Source organism: Cololabis saira, chromosome 13 (assembly GCF_033807715.1).
Source record: "Cololabis saira isolate AMF1-May2022 chromosome 13, fColSai1.1, whole genome shotgun sequence".
NCBI classification, from domain to species: domain Eukaryota; kingdom Metazoa; phylum Chordata; class Actinopteri; order Beloniformes; family Belonidae; genus Cololabis; species Cololabis saira.
In genome coordinates, this window is record NC_084599.1 from 23296570 (window position 1) to 23314341 (window position 17772).

General features: G+C 37.6%; 3 protein-coding genes across 3 annotated transcripts; 2 read left to right on the plus strand and 1 right to left on the minus strand.

The window, feature by feature from the left end:
* The first annotated feature begins 438 nt into the window (after nucleotides 1–438).
* Nucleotides 439–4205, plus strand: mrpl47 (mitochondrial ribosomal protein L47). The gene is made up of 7 exons (XM_061738361.1): nucleotides 439–572; nucleotides 2137–2285; nucleotides 2542–2602; nucleotides 2688–2784; nucleotides 2911–3041; nucleotides 3356–3451; nucleotides 3556–4205. The coding sequence occupies exons 1-7, from the start codon at nucleotides 439–441 to the stop codon at nucleotides 3665–3667; spliced, it is 780 nt and encodes a 259-aa protein (XP_061594345.1). The 3' UTR covers nucleotides 3668–4205.
* actl6a (actin-like 6A) lies at nucleotides 3904–12100 on the minus strand. The gene is made up of 14 exons (XM_061738360.1): nucleotides 11936–12100; nucleotides 10200–10276; nucleotides 9565–9739; nucleotides 8866–8966; nucleotides 8463–8560; nucleotides 8220–8314; nucleotides 7876–7982; nucleotides 7695–7784; nucleotides 7541–7602; nucleotides 7134–7248; nucleotides 5121–5201; nucleotides 4897–4992; nucleotides 4665–4751; nucleotides 3904–4549 (listed from the first exon to the last, which is right to left on the minus strand). Exons 1-14 carry the CDS (start codon nucleotides 11958–11960, stop codon nucleotides 4469–4471), a joined length of 1290 nt encoding a protein of 429 aa, XP_061594344.1. The 5' UTR covers nucleotides 11961–12100; the 3' UTR covers nucleotides 3904–4468.
* Nucleotides 12101–12125: 25 nt separating this feature from the next.
* On the plus strand, nucleotides 12126–16096 carry LOC133458463 (alpha-aminoadipic semialdehyde dehydrogenase-like). Its single transcript, XM_061738359.1, has 2 exons — nucleotides 12126–12217; nucleotides 14126–16096. The coding sequence occupies exon 2, from the start codon at nucleotides 14131–14133 to the stop codon at nucleotides 15757–15759; it is 1629 nt and encodes a 542-aa protein (XP_061594343.1). The 5' UTR covers nucleotides 12126–12217; nucleotides 14126–14130; the 3' UTR covers nucleotides 15760–16096.
* Nucleotides 16097–17772: the final 1676 nt, after the last annotated feature.

The following is a 17772-nucleotide window of genomic DNA, read 5'->3' on the forward strand; positions in this document are numbered from 1 at the left end:
TATAGCAGCATATATATGCCGAACAATACTTGCATACGACTGATTTAGTGTGACCAAAACTAGAATGAAGTGCTACGAATTTTTACAGAGCTCTCTTCTACTGTTTACAACCGGGGCAGCCATCTTGGAATGTGAACTCGGGGGTGGTGAAGACTCTCCCGCTTTCCCAGTAGGAAATCCCACTTCGAGGGGCGTTCCAGTTGAAAATTCCGACTGGGAACTGGGAAATCCCCATTTCCGAGGACAAATGGAACATAATGCAGCATAATGCTTAATTTGGGTAAAACGTTTTATTTTTTAAAACATAATTATTATATAGTTAAGTAGTTGAAATCTTCAAAAAATCTGATATATAATACATAAATATGCTATATTTAATAAAAAAAAAAAAAAGAATCACAATGCATGTTGGGTAATGACGGAACTAGCATGTTAAAGATGGCGGCGTCCTCACCTGCAGGACGCGTTTTGACTCTTTGCAAACAGTTTTACAATTGTGTCAGAATATCTTCGTCGATAGGTGTTCAGTCATGCCCTGTGAACCTGATTAAATGTCAGAGCAATATTCTCAGGTAAGGAAGTGCTCAAACCCTTCACACTCATTTTTCAGGCGGGTGTCGTTTTTGTGCAGCGTCCCCTGTTGCTTTAATGACGGTTTCATAATTAAACTTGAAAAGATAAAGCTGTTCGGCATTTGTGTCTGCAGACGTTAAAGTCATTCTCATCGGGCTCTCGCTGACGTTTTTGCTTTGTTTATTGACCATGGGAGTAGCCAGTGACAGGTTAATAGTGACAACGCTTCTCAGTTCTTTTACGCATTTTTTTTTTTATTTACTCCACCAAGACTAAATACAATGATAAAACCACACTTTTTATATTGCAGCACAATCAATAATTTAATGACCATGGGAGTAGCCAGTGACAGGTTAATAGTGACAACGCTTCTCAGTTCTTTTACGCATTTTTTTTTTTATTTACTCCACCAAGACTAAATACAATGATAAAACCACACTTTTTATATTGCAGCACAATCAATAATTTAATGACCATGCAATGCATAATTAAGTGTTTTCCTGATTTATGATTTCATGTTTATAAGTAGGGGTGGGTTAAAAATATCGATATTTTATCGATATGCATGTGTAGGAACGATTATCGATACATAAATCCAAGTATGGATTTAAAAAAAAAATAATAATAATAATAATATATATATATATTTTTTTTTAAATCCCGATTTTTTTCCCACATTTTATCACCCAGTGCTCCTACCAGTCAGTCAGTCCTGGGCATTGCTCCATCTACCAACCCCGGGAGGCCCTGCACTGAACTCAAGTCTCCTCCTTACTTGAGGAGTGAGCAGGCTGCTTCTTTTCACCAGACAGGGTGGGGTTTCTCTGGCCGGACGTGGCGCGTGGAAGGATCATGTTATTCCCTTATTGTAACCAGAATATCAATATCGAATCGTATCGTATCGCAAATCGTATCGTCTTGGGACCTAGTGTATCGGAATCGTATCGTATTGGGAGGTCAGTGACGATACCCAGCTCTATTTATAAGTTAAGTGTTAAATAATGTTTAAAATGCAGGAGTTTCATTTGTAACAGAATATCTTTAGTCTTCCTGCCCACTGCAATAACCATCAACACTTGAATGATGACAGTTACTTCAAAATATACATTCCTTTTCAGACATTAAGAACATATTCATTTCAGGAGTAGATGTTGGGTCAAACTTATTGTCTGAATCTCATATAGGTTCAGAAGTAGTAACTTTTACCAAAGCCTGCTAATAAAGGCAAATAAACTTTCCCTTATTTTTAAGTTGCATCTGAATTTGTAAACTGTTTTATTTTGTTCTGGGAAGATGAATAGAAGACATAATACAAATATTTTGTTCATGAGTAAACTACAAACTAAAATCAAACATTGAAATCATGCTGTGGGAGGAAAGGAGAATAATGTGAAGAGACAATGCACCATTAACCTCTTTGGTGGTCCTTCCAAAGAACTACCGGTACTTTCTACAGTTTCACAAAAAAATTGACTGTGGAGAACTAAATATGAACTACAATTTAGGATGGATTTTCCTTTGAATTTTCCAGAATTTTCCATTTTCTTATTTTACATTCAACAGGGAAAAGGCTTCGTTGCTGGCCCCACCTTGGAGCAGTCCCATCAGCTTTGTGGGTCAGTATCGAGCTGTCCACACAACCATCAGCAGGAGGGGTCTGGAAGAATTTTTTGACGCTCCTGAAAGCTGGGGAGAGTCCACTGTGAAGTCAGGTAAGAAGTACCTCTATCACAGCTTTTAAACATCACTATTTGTAAAACAGACCCGTTTGAATCTTGTGTTTAGATTTGCATTTAAGCAGGCACTGTAGAGGAGAAAATCATGCTGTTTCTTTAAAGAAAAGAAAAAAAATTATAAGACATCCTGGAAGACTTAAACTTTGTGCAGTCACATTGCTGAAATGACTGGGTTTTTTTTTCTAATCATGCATGAAGTCACCCCTTTTTTGTCCATTTTTTTTATTCTGAGGTGCACCATGGACTGCCAAACAACTGAGAACAAAGAGCAACGAGGACTTGCACAAACTCTGGTGAGCAGCATGAGGATGACAATAGTACGGTACTCATGCTTCTCAGTGGAAATGTGTTTTACTGATCACTTTTATATTCTCTCAGGTATGTGCTACTGAAAGAAAAGAACATGCTGCTCACTCTTGAGCAAGAAGCAAAAAGGCAAAGGGTTCAGATGCCGAGTCCTGAAAGGCTAAAAAAGGTTGGTGTGATACTGGGCTGACAAAATTTACTGTTGATAAAATGTGATAATGCATACTTCATGGTTTGTACTTGCACATATATGGGTATATAGAACTCATGTTAAAGTAAATCTACATCCTGACAGATCGATCGCTCAATGATCAGACTGCAGACGGTGGTGGAGGAAAGAGAGATTGCCCTGCGCCTGTTGCAGACAGGACAGGAGAAAGGCAGACCTGGAGCCTGGAGGCAAAACGTATTGGGATACCACTACTGGTGAGGACAGAGTTCACGCACTCATGGGACAAACACAAGGAGCAAATCATCGAATCATCCCTTTCTTTCCTGGACATCTAGAACACCATCACATCAAAAGGACTGAATTCATTTACATAAGCACTAGTGCACTTCAACCACAAGTTTAGATTATGTTTTGATCAACCAATGGTACCAGTAGAAACTGATCTAGAACAAGACATGACTACTTAAACTTGGCAAAGTTGTTCTTTTTATCTTTAGCAGGTGATCTGGAATGTAACTGTGGCTCTTATTAAATGCAGCATCACTCATGTAGACATATCCACCTACAGGTACCGCTTCAAAGAGTATGCAATTCCCTGGTACATGAACAGAAGATACAAGCGCAAGAAGTTCTACACGCCCTCATTTGTCCAACCACATATAAGGTAAGGCACTGTGTATATGCAGTTTTGTTTATTCCATCAATTACTGAGTAATATGTAAAGTTGTCTTTCAAAACTGTGCATTTATTTATTTTCTTTTAATGCAGGCTGCGTATAGAGAAGTACCTTCGGGCCAAGGCCAGAAAAGCAAACTTAAAGAAGGAAACATTGGCAAAATTAAAGGAGAAGTTTCCTCAAATGAAGGTTCCTGCACCATGAAATCTTCAAGTTTTCTACAACCCAGCCTGAATCAGCTCATGTAAATAGCTGAAAATGGTCATTTTGTGATTTGTGATTTTGTTCAACTGTTGATTTTCTCTGCAAGATAAATTATGTTGTCAACCTGAAATATGTTCCATTTTCTATTTTTTTTTTCCTGAGTAATAAACAAAACAATCCCCTAAGAATTAAAATAAACTATCACTCATTTGTAATTGCAGAACTCAGGCGAACAATTTAACAAAAAAAAAGATTTTATTTTTTTTAAAAGACCACATGTAGCCAATGGCAAGCAAAAGTGAAAATTAAATACAGATTAATTTTAGTTGACACATGAGAAAGCACAGGCAATTACTGTCTGGCATCAGCCACAGACGAGTTTACCTGCCACACACAAAAGGCATAAAAATAAGACAAATTTAAACAGCCAACTCAATGATCTTTCCATCAAAACAGACACGTCGTACAAAGTTTGCCTCGTCAGTAGTCTGCTCGAATCAAAATGTTTTGGTCATTTTGTAGTTTTTTTTTTTTTTTTTTTTTCAAAAAAAAAAATCTGACCAGAACTATTGGACAATTTCCACCAACAGATAAGGCAACAGACCAAATGATGTTAAAGGACCTAAAAGTTTAGATGTATCGTTTCTACAGTTAGTCATCGATGGGTGTATAGAACACCAATTATAAAAACAGATGACAAACAACAGAAGGGTGTTCCTGAGTCCAAGTCAGAGGTGAATGCTTGACCATGTTGAGCATGTGGCAAAAATGGAGAGAGGAAGGTTGGAGCTGGGTATCAAATCAAGGGCACTTTCTGTCCACACATTGCTTTCCTCCCTCTTCATATTCCTGTTTGGAAATCCACATCTGCTGGAAGGTTCCCTGGAAAACAAAAAAACAAGCCGTCAAGGAATTCTCTCGTAGCCAGATAGGGATTTTTCTTTTAAATGTTGCAGATTCAGATTTTTTTAATATTTGTATTTCTGAGTTTCCTTACAAGGGATGCCAGGATGGAGCCTCCAATCCAGGCACTGAATCGGCGCTCCACTGTAGTACTGTTGGCAATCAGCTTCAGTCTCATACTCTGCAAACCATTAATATGTTGAACTATGTTAGTATGAATCCCCCAAACACCAATGACATTGCAAATTCAAAAATGACAGTCAGAGCATTATTATACTTAGATTTTTCTGGCCCAGTTTAGGAAAAGAAAAAGAACTGTTTCTCACCGGAGGTGTTTTCTGGGAGAGTTCTCTGTTTAGTCGGTCAGTGAAGCCCTGAATGAGTGTGTTACCTCCAGTCACCACCACACTGCCATACAAACCCTTTCATACACATACATGGTAACAGATTATTAAAAAAGTAAATAAATAAATGCAAAATATTAGAAATGAAACGTTGAAACCATTAAGTCTTGATGAAACTCAAAATCTTTTGTAATTCTCATACTCACTGGCCGAATGTCAATGTCGCACATCCCTACACTGGTTGTCACCACATGACCAACTCCTAACATGGTGTTTCCTGACAGGCCCTAAAAGAGATTAAAACAAACAAAACCATTACATTTTATCCACATAATAAAAAGCATTTGAACAGTTCTTTTTATTCTCCTCAGAACAACTGGGACGTCAGTGTCCAGGGTACACATTGACATCAAGAATTAACCTAATTAATGATTTGATTCATGATCATAATATATTGATTTATTTTGTGTTATAGATATATGACTGGAGCAGGAGATGAGGATCATATTGCCATCAATTAATAAACTCCCTCTAACTATTTAAATAACATTCCTCATACCACTGGCTGAAGAGATGGAGTTGACGCCATTTTTAAAATCAGGGTTGCATATTAGTCCAATACCTATGATTACCTTTAGCGCTTTTAAATCTTTGACTCTTGGTTTATCTCATTCAAATTGGAAAAAACAAAAGGCAGTCTTGTTAGTGGTTGTGTGTTGTCCACCTGGCCCTTATTCCGAGTCGTCTGAATTCTCAGACGTTTATCCCAGCCAGTACTAAGTACAGATAAGGTCATTGTGCTGGGTGATTTTAACACTAATGTAGATCTTTACTAAGACTGTTTAAATATTGCCTTTCATCTCTTATTAGATTCCATTGACTTAATTCAGAATGTATGTAGACCTACTCCCTTGCATTGTTGATTTAGGGCTGCCTAGTGGCACCGAGAGTGAACAATTAACAGTGTTTCCTCATAACTGTCTTATTTGACCATTTTTTGACATAATTTGATTACACAGCATCTGTAAAGAAGTATCTTTAGATAAGGTGCCTATCAGAGGGCGCTGTATCTAAATTTACAGAATCAGTTGAGTCATCACCACTGTAATCATCGCCACCATCTCCTGGTGCTACAGTGGTCAGCAAACTGAATCCTACTCCCTGCACAGCTTGATTATCATGTTGATAGAACTACAGCTTCAGTGCATATAATGTTGGACAATGTTGCCCCTCTGAAAAAGATAATTTGTCAGGAAGTTGGCGCCATGGTTTAATTCACAACTACTACTACCGTTTTAAAGCAAGCCTACAAACAGCTGGAAAGAAAGTGTTTTTCCAATCATTTAGAAGCACCTCATTTAGTTTGGAGAAACTGTCTGGTATTATATAAGAATGCCCTAGTTGCAGCTGAACTCTGTGATTATTTATCCAGAAATAAGAGTTTTAGTTCGGATTAAGAGTGCAGCATAGCACAGAAACCTCACTGTTGAGTCACCAATGATTGTTGGCATCTGAAAGTTGACTTGTATCTGTGGTTTTCCTGTTGGATTTCAGTGCTGCATTTGATACAACTGATCACAACGTTTTACTACAGAGACTTGAATATGTTATTGGGATTAAAAGGTACTGCATTGGTTAAACTCATATTTATCTGAGTGAAAATAAACAATTCTGTCACCCTTTCACAGTCACTCAATTAGATTTTATCATTCATCGAAGAGGTCATCGATGACCACCATCCTCAACATCTATATGCTAGCATGTTGCACTACTTTATTTTCTTTTTACAAGTTTAATTTTGAACTTAATATCATGTTAAATGAAGGTATAACGAGTGGCAGCTTAAGCCAAGAATATGAGATTTCAGAATATAATTTCAATAACATAGGACGCAGCAAGAAACAGCTAACATAGCATTGATAAAAGTAAATGATTTAATTTTGGCAGTTATGTTTAATATGAATGATAATCAGAAAATGGTTTGATTCACAGGTTTGGAACTGTCCTTCTAGCGACACAATTTAAGCCAGGATGTGGTTCTCAAGTGTACACAGGTTAGATGCCTTGAAAGTAATCCCAACAATGTGTTTGCCAAAAATATTATTTTCAACAATACTTCATAATGACAATTACTTATTGTTGTTATCGTGAACAACCCTTTAGTTCCATCATTCCCACAGTCTAGTTTGAGTTAATGGAGGATGATGAGAAGCACTCACCTTGGCGTTGGAGGGGTCAAACAGCCCTTCTGGAATCTTTAGCCTCTCAGCCCCAAAGTCACAGTTGTAGCCGTTGGGAAGCTCATAGTGCACTGTGGGCATTTGAGCAGCGACTCTGAACAAGAGATGAAATAACTTTGACATACAAACCACTACAGGAGCAGTAGGACACAAATGGTGTTATATACCTCACACAAGACTTTACCACAAAATACATTGATTCTATTTCTACCATAAACAGTTATGTGGACAAAAAATAAATAAATCCATAATTCACTCAGTCAGATACTTTTCAGGTTTTACGACTGTGCCTTACATTATTTTGTAGTGCCTTGAGAGGCAGAATTGGCGAGAATTTATTATTTAAATAAAATAGGAATTAATGTAAAGTTGTGAAAACATCTTACTGTTCATCATATGGAGAATCTGACACCTGCAGCACAGATGCCTGGAAGTCTTGGATTACACACTGCAAAAAAAAAAAGATAATGGCATAAAATGTATAGCACAATCCAAAAAGTATCATTAATATGCTCCAAAAATACATAATCGCTTGCTTACATTACACATGTAGTTATGCCAAGAGCGGGTGACTTGAGGTAGTTTCTCCTTTTTCTTCCAGCTTGCTGGGGATCCTTCTCGTACTGGATCCTTTCATGAGTCCACAAAGTAATTTATCAGCAAAGTTTACAATTTAAAATATGTCATTTGAAACACACGGCTATATAAATGTTTGGTTTACCTTTGATGCAATCATGTAGGGTGGGATTATTTCAACACTTAACTCTTGAAACAGCTCTCTGCACTGCATGCTCATAAAGTCACCAGCCAGAGGTGATTTGACAATGCCTGTCAAATTGAAAGAGGAAACAATGTAAAAAAAAATAAATAAAAAAAACAGGGGTCATGTTTTGGTCTCTGGAAAGATCCTACAAACAACTTGTATTCTAATATAGATACTTCCTCCTGCCAACAGATGGCAACAAAAGCACCAGTTTTGCACTTAGATGATATGTACTAAATTTTTATGATTTTTTATGAAGAAAATTAAATACCCAGGTATATTGCTAACTTATAAGTGGTCACCTTGCTGCAAGACGTAGCCGTCGTGCACTGGAATTGCAGTGGTGTGTGTTGCTCCACTGTCCAGGACCAGACCAGTAGACCGCCCATTAGCAAATCTTGGATAATCACGGTAAAGGAAATATAATACAGCAGCTCTTTCATCAGAAAAGTACAATTATTACCAAACAATAGGTTGATTATCAAATGAACCATGTAAGCTCTGTCAAATCGTGTTTCTGGATGAAATGAAACAGTGAAGGATACGCAGACAGCACAGCTGATTTACAGAGGAAGAAGGCAGGAATGTTGTAATGCTCAAACATTAGTTCTGTAAGTTTTTCTCGTTTTGCTCGTGTGTTCCACTGTAAACACAAAACACATGTTAAACCACTTAAAAAAAATCATCCAGATGCACATCAATTAATTACTTGTCCACGAGGACCAGTGCAGTGAATATACTCTTCATTTCAATTCTTTCCACACTATACCTTGATTAGAAACAAATATAGAGTATCTAAAAAGGTCAAGAATGCTTTAAATCAACAACTTTTTCAAGACTGATTTAGAATTAAGTTAAGGCTGGTCAACAAACCACAACATTATCAATACAGAGTACATAAACAGTGGTGTTCCAAACATAGAATAAAAAAAAGAAACTCAAACTCACTGATGCTTCTGACATGAGAACAGGATGCAGGCTGGGTTCAGACTTGAAGTGCATCTTGTATGTGTGATCTAAAATGGCCTGAAAACTGTCCCAGTCCTCAACTAAGAGTGAGATAGAAAAGAGAGCAAGGAAATGTTTTACTTTAACAACATAACATTGATAACACACCTGAAAAGTAATGCCAGATATAACTGCTTATAGATCAGATATTAGTGGAATTTACATAATTGACAACTTCTTTTTTTTTTTTTTCCTTTCACTGCCATATTTTCATCATACAGAAACATATACATACATACTTTATGTAGCTGTGGCTACAAAACTCAACTCCACAACAAAATTACATTTGATCCCTTATTTTCATTTGACTGGGCCAAATGGCAGATAAATAAGAGCAGTGACTTCTTATTCAGATAAACATCTGCCTGCAAAGCTGGCAAAGCACGCACATGGACCAAGCAGCCTAGATTTTAACTATTCATTATCACAGACCACAATGAAGAGTTTGGTAATGACTCCCAACAAGCCATGCATTTAATGCTTGTATTTTAGAGCTAACGAAAAAACAGGAAAATGCATGCTGAAGACCTGACTGCATAGCTTTTGGACGAAACATTTGAAAAGACTCCACCTATTTACTTCAATTCTAAACTAGATGGAGAAAAAAAAAAAAAAACTAGACAACAACTGAACACTCACTCATGCCATTCTTGAGCGGAGACATGACTTCCATGTTTTCTCTGGGTACCCTCAGCTGATTTGTATCAATATAGTAAGTGGTGCCGCTCTGCTTGCTCTTGTCACCATCTGTCTCCATGGGGGTGCTGCCATCTTCTCGGTCAAGAGTTACGCCTATCACTGTGGGGAAATCCGCCTGAGCAGACACCAAATGAAACACATCACACTGCAGATCAAGGAATACTTTCACATAGCATGCCTTACACAAATCAGCGTCTTGATAAAAGATGCTGAAAGTCTGTAGCAAATTATCCACGCAACTCATTACCAATCCAAACAATGAAATAAAAAAATCGCACCGTTAGATCAATGAAAAACAACTAAAAGTATAAAGAATAAGAAGCAAAAGGGAAAAGTATTTACATTACAGGGCTAAAGTGAAGGTTTACTTTATTCATACAGTCAAGATTGTCAGTTAAACTACAAAAAACCCTCATAACCAAGTAAGTGCCCCAGAATTTTCTAAATACAATGTATGCTGTCTGTCTCCTGGGTGACAGCCCTCGTTTCTTGACACTGATGTGCCTCCAGAGGGAAAATTAAGATGATCAGAGAAAAACACATAGTAAGTCAGAGTATCTGAATGATCCACTGACCTTAGGACAGTCTTCTCCTGCGTAGCCAGCTCTTACAGAATAAGAGCCAATGTCGAACACCAGAGCTCCCACCTCATCTGCAGAAATGAAAAGTCATTGCAAAATGTATTCAGTTTATAAATATTTCAATGGAAGCTGTGATACATACTATGTGGGAGGAGTGAAGACTGGTGTTTTCCTGAACATATAAAATATATACTTAAACTCTAAACTCAAATGAGGAACTGTGGATGTTTTTAGCTGTGATTCTACTCTGAAGCTGACTGATTGGGTTTGGTTTTTATTCTTGTCTTTATTTAATAAAAAAATAATTATTATTTTATTTATTTAACACTCCGACTTTGGTGCAATAAGTTGAAATTAAATATAAATGAACTAGATAACCTTACACAAGTAATCAAACCATGCTCAAAAACAGTCAAGCTGAAAACAATAAGAGATATGTCAAACTTTCAAATTATTCGTTCTACTCCTACACATTAATCATTAACGGACTTTTAAGTACTTGAACTATTACTTTTTTTTTTTACAAATAAATAAAGTAAATAAAAGGTGACAACAAAACGTCAATGTATTTACTCAAACACGGATAGGTAGGATTTTATCATCACACAAATGTTTTGTTCTGGAAATTAAACGCACTAAAATTGACCGACTTAGTTGAATTTAAAACGGCACATATAATATACAAAGCAAAGAATAATTCACTCCCCTGCAACATACAAAAACTGTTTAAGGATAGAGATGGGCAATATGAGTTAAGGGGGGAACATAATCTCAAACAACCAACAGTTAAAACAACACTTAAAAGTATGTGTATTTCAGTTACAGGGGTTAAGTTGTGGAATAGCTTGCCAGATAATCTTAAACAAAGTAAAAACATCATACAGTTTAAAAATAGTTTAAAACACATCATGATTAGTAAATACCAACAAGATTAATGGATAAGATGCAAGAGAGAGAATGATGGAATTATGCAGGTAATAATTACTGATATTTTTGTCCTTGTTTTAATCAGGACTATTTATTATTTATTTTTCCTTTTCTTACTGGTTCTTTGTTGTTACATATATTTTTCTTTTTGTGTTTTGTTGTTTGCTTCTTTTTTGGGTGGAAATGCTAGAAAGCATTTGTTGTAGAAAGTTTAAATAATAATAATTTGAAGGTTAAAGGGTAGGCATTTATAAGCTCAGAGCTTCAGCCTATTCCTTTTCGATCCAAATGATTATACGACATGTTATGAATGAGTGTACCATACTGAGCACATGATCGAAATAAATAAATAAACACGGATACAATTTCTGTTTCTGAGGTCGGTTTCTGTCAACATAAAGGCAAATCGTGGCTAAACGAAAACGTTGAAGGTGGCTTTCATTTTTTGTCTTCACAGGAATAAAGAGAAAAGAGAAAATAGGATATTTCTGTGAACATCCCCGATGCTAAACTCATCCAGCAGAACTGGACGCTCTTTCATTCATTTCAAATAACCGCCGCTAATAACTTACACGATAATGACATAAACGAAGCGACACCCACAACACACGGAGCTTAAAGCGATCATGTGGATCACATATCACTAAACGTGTAAACCTGTAGTAAAACTATGTGTTTTGATGTTTTCCTTCGTCGCTCAGATAAACTTAGCCCCGCTAGCACAGCTAGCCGACCACTAAGCTGCTAACGCTGAGAAACGGCACAACGGCGTAACTAGTTCGTTTATTTAAATCATAACTCACCGCCTCCGTACACTCCGCCACTCATTCTCCGGTTATCTCTAAAGCACTTTCTCAACAAAAATGATTAAAGCGAAAATATCAGCGCAAATCGGTTAATCACAACAAAGGAAACGTGCTAGCATGGTTCGAGCTCGGTGGCGCCGAACGTCCGTACGTAAGTGCGTCATAAGGGGAGTCGCCGCCGCAGCCAATCCGAAGCCAGCACAGCTGTAGCACTTCCGCAAGGTGACTGTAAATACTTCCGGCTGTGTAGACAACGAGGCCTTGCCACTTCATATCCACGTGAGTGAAAAACTAATCAAAAGTTTTATAAACTTACTTTCTATCGTTGCAAACCAAATATGAGACCGCATGAGAGCATGCTTTGTCCTAATGCGGCGTCGTTAGTGGATGTAAACTGCAGGACCTTGAGTTAGGGTCGTCAACGTGTCCAGGTCTGCTCTGGGCGACCCTGTCACCTTATGCTGCAGAAGTTGCAATGCTGGCAAACTTAACCCCAAGCCTTGACATCAGAAATGCAAACGTAATATTAGTCTTGCAGTTAATGTTCTATAATATACGTTGGGATTTTTTTTTTTTTTTTGTCATTCCGATATCATGCATAACTTTTAGTGTGTACTGTCATGTTGGCCAAAATTGAATCAACTGCGCAAAGGATTAAAGGGTTCCAGATTGTTCCAGGGTTTTTTGCAGAAGGATAATTCGACAGGATTCTTGCATGGTAAATATAAACACATTAAACAAAGCGCATTCCAAATTTAGTAAATGGACTATTTTGCCTAAAGTTAAAGGAGTATATTTAAAAATTATGAATAAGGTCTATCCTGTGACAGAATTTCTTAAAAAAAAAAAGATTTAAATTTGAGATAGATCAATGTTCATTCTGCAAAAAGGATGAAGAAACACTGGATTATTTGTTTTATCAATGTCCTTTGTCTCATTGTTTCTGGACAGACATACACAATTGGATATCTCTTAATATTAATAATCAGAATCAGCTTTATTGGCCAGGTTCGAACATTGTCCAACAAGGAATTTGACTCCGGTAGTTTCGCTCTCTATGGTATAAGGTGAACAATAAACAAATGAACAGTAGACAAATGTGGAATTTCTATGTACAAAAATTATAAACATTTTAAGGTGCAGCAGTTTGAGGTAGTGAGAATAAGTATGACCTATTTACAATTTCTACAGACAAGAATTATGCAAAAAATACAAGATACAAAATTAAAATTGTACAAAGAAATACAAAGTGAGAGGTGCAGCAGAGTGAGACAGCATGCATATTAAAGAGGGTGCTAGATGATTTATTTATATTTTGATGAAATATAAATAAATGTTCCACCTTTTGAAGTAAGCCATATTATTTTCTTCATGGATGATTTGGAATTTTCTGTTTCTGATATTATTAATATAATTTTGTTACTGGGTAAGTACCATATTCATTGTGCCAAATGGAGGAATTGTAAACCCTCCTTCCGGGGTTTTATTAACGATTTTAAGATTTATTTTCACATGTCTCAAAAGACTAGAAAACAAAAATGCAAGTAAAATAAGTCTAGACATTGCTCGTTATTTGTTATTCTAATTTATTAATTCCTCTCCTTTTCTATGCTCCATTATGTGAATTTAAATGCTTAATTTATTTTGTTATGCATATGCACCTTTTAATTCTAAGAGCGCCTTGTTTTTTGTATTCCTTACAAGAATCCCCCTTTTTTTTTTTTTTTTCCTTTCTCTTCATATTGCATTTAAATTAATATTTGTCCATTATCCTCTTTGAGAATTTGTATATTTTCAATAGTTTTGTTTAGAAAAAAAAAAGGCTTAAGGGGGACATGGCAGAGTAACTAGTTGGACGCAGTCACTCTAGACTCTAGAGGTTAGTTATTATCAGATGGGGGGAGTTTTAAACTAAAAAAGTGCAACTAAATAAATAATAATGATAATAAAAACAATATATATCTAACCATATAGCCAAAATATTGTTATATTGATTTTATAAAATTTTAACCATCTTTAGCAGTTGCATGCACCCTCTGGCATAATATGGCATGAGCAATATTGGTAAATTAAATAAAACAATTTTTGATACTTTTTTTTTTCTCAGCTAAACATTCTGGCTCTAAAATATAACTGAAACATATTTTCAAATATGCTTAATACATTTTTAACTTGTTTTGTTTCCAGCACTCATGCAGCGGTGTCTGACTCTCACCTTTGCCCGATACAGCAAACTCCTTTTGAAGAAAAAAATTGGCTCTTTCCACTGCCAGCAATCAGCAGCGATGTCAAGTTTACTCATCAACCAGCCTAAATATTCTTGGCTGAAAGAGCTGGGTTTATCTGAGGACAACCCTGGTGTTTACAATGGGCGCTGGGGAGGCAGTGGGGAGGTTGTCACATCATACTGTCCAGCTAACAATGAGCCTATAGCCAGAGTAACCCAGGGTACTTTGGCAGAGTATGAAGAAAGTGTCCTGAAGGCAAGGGAGGCCTGGAAGATGTGGGTAGATATTCCAGCTCCAAAGCGAGGGGAAATAGTGAGACAGATTGGGGATGCGTTGAGAAAGAAGATTAAAGTACTTGGAAGCTTGGTGTCTCTAGAAATGGGCAAAATCTATGTTGAAGGAGTGGGTGAAGTTCAGGAATATGTTGATGTCTGCGATTACGCCGTTGGTCTGTCTAGAATGATTGGCGGGCCTATCCTTCCTTCAGAAAGACCAGGCCATGTTCTTATTGAACAGTGGAACCCTGTGGGCCTTGTCGGCATCATCACTGCCTTTAATTTCCCTGTGGCTGTCTATGGCTGGAACAATGCTATTGCTCTCATCTGTGGTAACGTGTGCCTCTGGAAAGGGGCTCCAACTACTCCTCTTACAAGTGTTGCAGTTACCAAGATTGTGGCAGAGGTCCTGGAGCAAAACAATCTGCCCGGTGCTATCTGTTCCTTGGCCTGTGGTGGCGCAGATATTGGCAGTGCCATGGCAAAGGATGAACGTGTGGATCTCTTGTCCTTCACTGGCAGCACCCATGTTGGAAAGATTGTGGCCACAACGGTTCAAGAACGATTCGGACGCAATCTTCTGGAGCTTGGTGGAAACAATGCCATCATCGCATTTGAGGATGCAGACCTGAACCTTGTGGTGCCCTCTGCTGTCTTTGCCTCTGTTGGAACCGCTGGCCAGCGTTGCACTACAACCAGGAGGCTGATGCTGCATGAGAGTGTCCATGACGCAGTCGTTGAGAGGCTCACCAAGGCCTACAAACAAGTCCGCATTGGAGACCCCTGGGACCCCAGCACCATGTATGGTCCATTGCACACAAAACAAGCAGTGGATCAGTATTTGGCTGCTATTGAACAGGCCAAGAAGCAGGGTGGCACCATTGTTTATGGAGGAAAAGTAATGGACCGTCCCGGAAACTATGTGGAGCCCACAATCGTTACAGGACTGGCTCATGATGCACCCATTGTCCATACTGAAACCTTTGTCCCCATTCTTTATGTCCTCAAGTTCAAAACGGAGGAAGAGGCATTTGCATGGAACAATGAAGTGAAACAAGGATTATCCAGCAGCATCTTCACTAAAGATCTGGGTCGAATTTTCCGCTGGCTAGGACCCAAAGGATCCGACTGTGGTATTGTGAATGTTAACATTCCCACAAGTGGAGCTGAGATTGGAGGAGCTTTCGGTGGGGAAAAACATACAGGAGGAGGAAGAGAGTCAGGCAGTGATTCCTGGAAGCAGTACATGAGGCGCTCCACGTGCACAATAAACTACAGCAAGGATCTTCCTCTGGCTCAAGGCATCAAGTTTGAGTGAGGCCCAACAGCTGTTTATCGTTTAACCTTCAAGGACAACACTAAATATTTTAGTAGTAGTGTTGCAAACATGTGTCCTTGTACCTTGCATTTAGAACGGTCAGCATTAAATTGATGAGTTTGGAATAATTTTGAGCATGTCGTTTGATTGGGGTTGTAGACCCTAAGCCTTAAAGATTGTTTGAATAGTTTAACGGTTAAGTCGAGTTCACTCCAAATGTTGGTGTTGTCCAGATGCATTTACAAAATGAGCATCATGTCTACATTACTGTACCACATACTGCATGTTGTAAAATAAAAAAAAAACTGAATATATAAACTTGTATCTTCAAAGAAAACCGGCATTGGACATTCATTTTTATATATATATATTTTGGAACGAAGAGTATTTCCTGACAGAGCAAAATCAGTTTATATTCTATTCAGTTTATAACATGTGCTGCATCCATGACAAAAGCACATCAGAAATAATAAAGTCTTGTCACAGAGGATTAACAAGTATAGCTTAATTAGTGAATCTGAATAGTTGGTATCAGCAAGTTCAGCTGGATTTTTTTTGTTGTTCTTTCTTGGGTGTCAAATTGTTTACAGCACCAGAAGTTGCCTATAGTAAAACAGATTTACTGTTACACCAGATTTTCTTTTTATTTAATTTTTTTTAATTAGATGCAATGTTAGATTATCTAGTACTATTAAACATTTTTCTGCTTTGACTTACTGACATGGGTTTGTAAAATGATAGCAAGATTACAGTGTTCTTGACAGCCTATGAAAGAATTAAAATAAACAGGGAATGCAGACCATTTTAAGTGTTAAAAAATAAAAACCTGACCATTCATTTCAGTGTGTTAATCTTAAACTCATTCTGACTCCTAATAGGGTTAATGAAATATGCTCTGTCTCTTTAATAAAAATACTACTCCATCTCCCATTCTCACGCTCCCACCTAGTACTCCAACCCTCCCTTTCTCACCATTTACTGTGTCTCCCAGCAGCACACACTTGCTGCTGAAAGGAACAACTGAAACTACAGCACTGTGTGCGACTCATAATCCATGCCATTTAGGACGTATGTAAAAAAAAAAAAAAAAACACCCACTTCCTCTGCTCCTCTTCTGCACTGGAAAAAGGTAGAAAATGTATTTTGTTTTTTCTGCACAGTAGTCTGCATGCATTTCTTCCGGATGAGTTGTCTAGCCACAACATTACATGTTAAAGTAAAACTATATATTTGTATTAATGCATCTAAAGGCAGATTCCTATTATTTACAACCCATTTTGACAAACCATGAAGAGAACAGTTATGCCAGTTGTGTGGTCTCTGCTAAAAGCATGGCTGGAATTAAAACCGAAATGGGTGCAGCCTAAGCATTTCAGCTGCAAATATAAAATGAATAAAGGAAGCGCTCTTAACTGGCATTTCAGGTGAGCTCGTCAAACTGATCTGTTTATTTGGTGTGAAAGGTTGTGTGTGGTCTTCAGGCAGATTGGAGGTAATACCTTGGTCTGATCTCGTGTTCACAACCTGCGACACCAAAATGTCAAGTAAAAATAATTATGGGCTCATGGTAATAAATTAATGATCATCATTCTGGTATCATAGTGGAGCAGCTGTGATGGGAGGCACCTGAAAAGGGTTGGTATTAGCACACCAGGGTTATTCCTCACTTCCTTCAATTCACCCCCCACCCTCCCCATACATAACTTGTGATTCATGAAGCGATTTTCTCAGAAGTGCTTGGGATTCCCCTGGACTGAGACAATCTCACTTATTGACTTGGAACTTTTCCTCTGCAGCTTCTCCCTGCAACAAAAATTCACATGTCTCCATGTTAACATGGAAAATGTGTTCTTGTTAGCTCTTTTCCAACTTTTTGTATTAGTGCTGATGTGTGAGTGTACCTTGTTGTTAATACATGTATATCTCCAATTAATACATGAGAATTGAAGTTGGACCAAATACTATTATTCTAACAATTTTGTTTATCTTGCCCATGGACACATCTCTATTGCG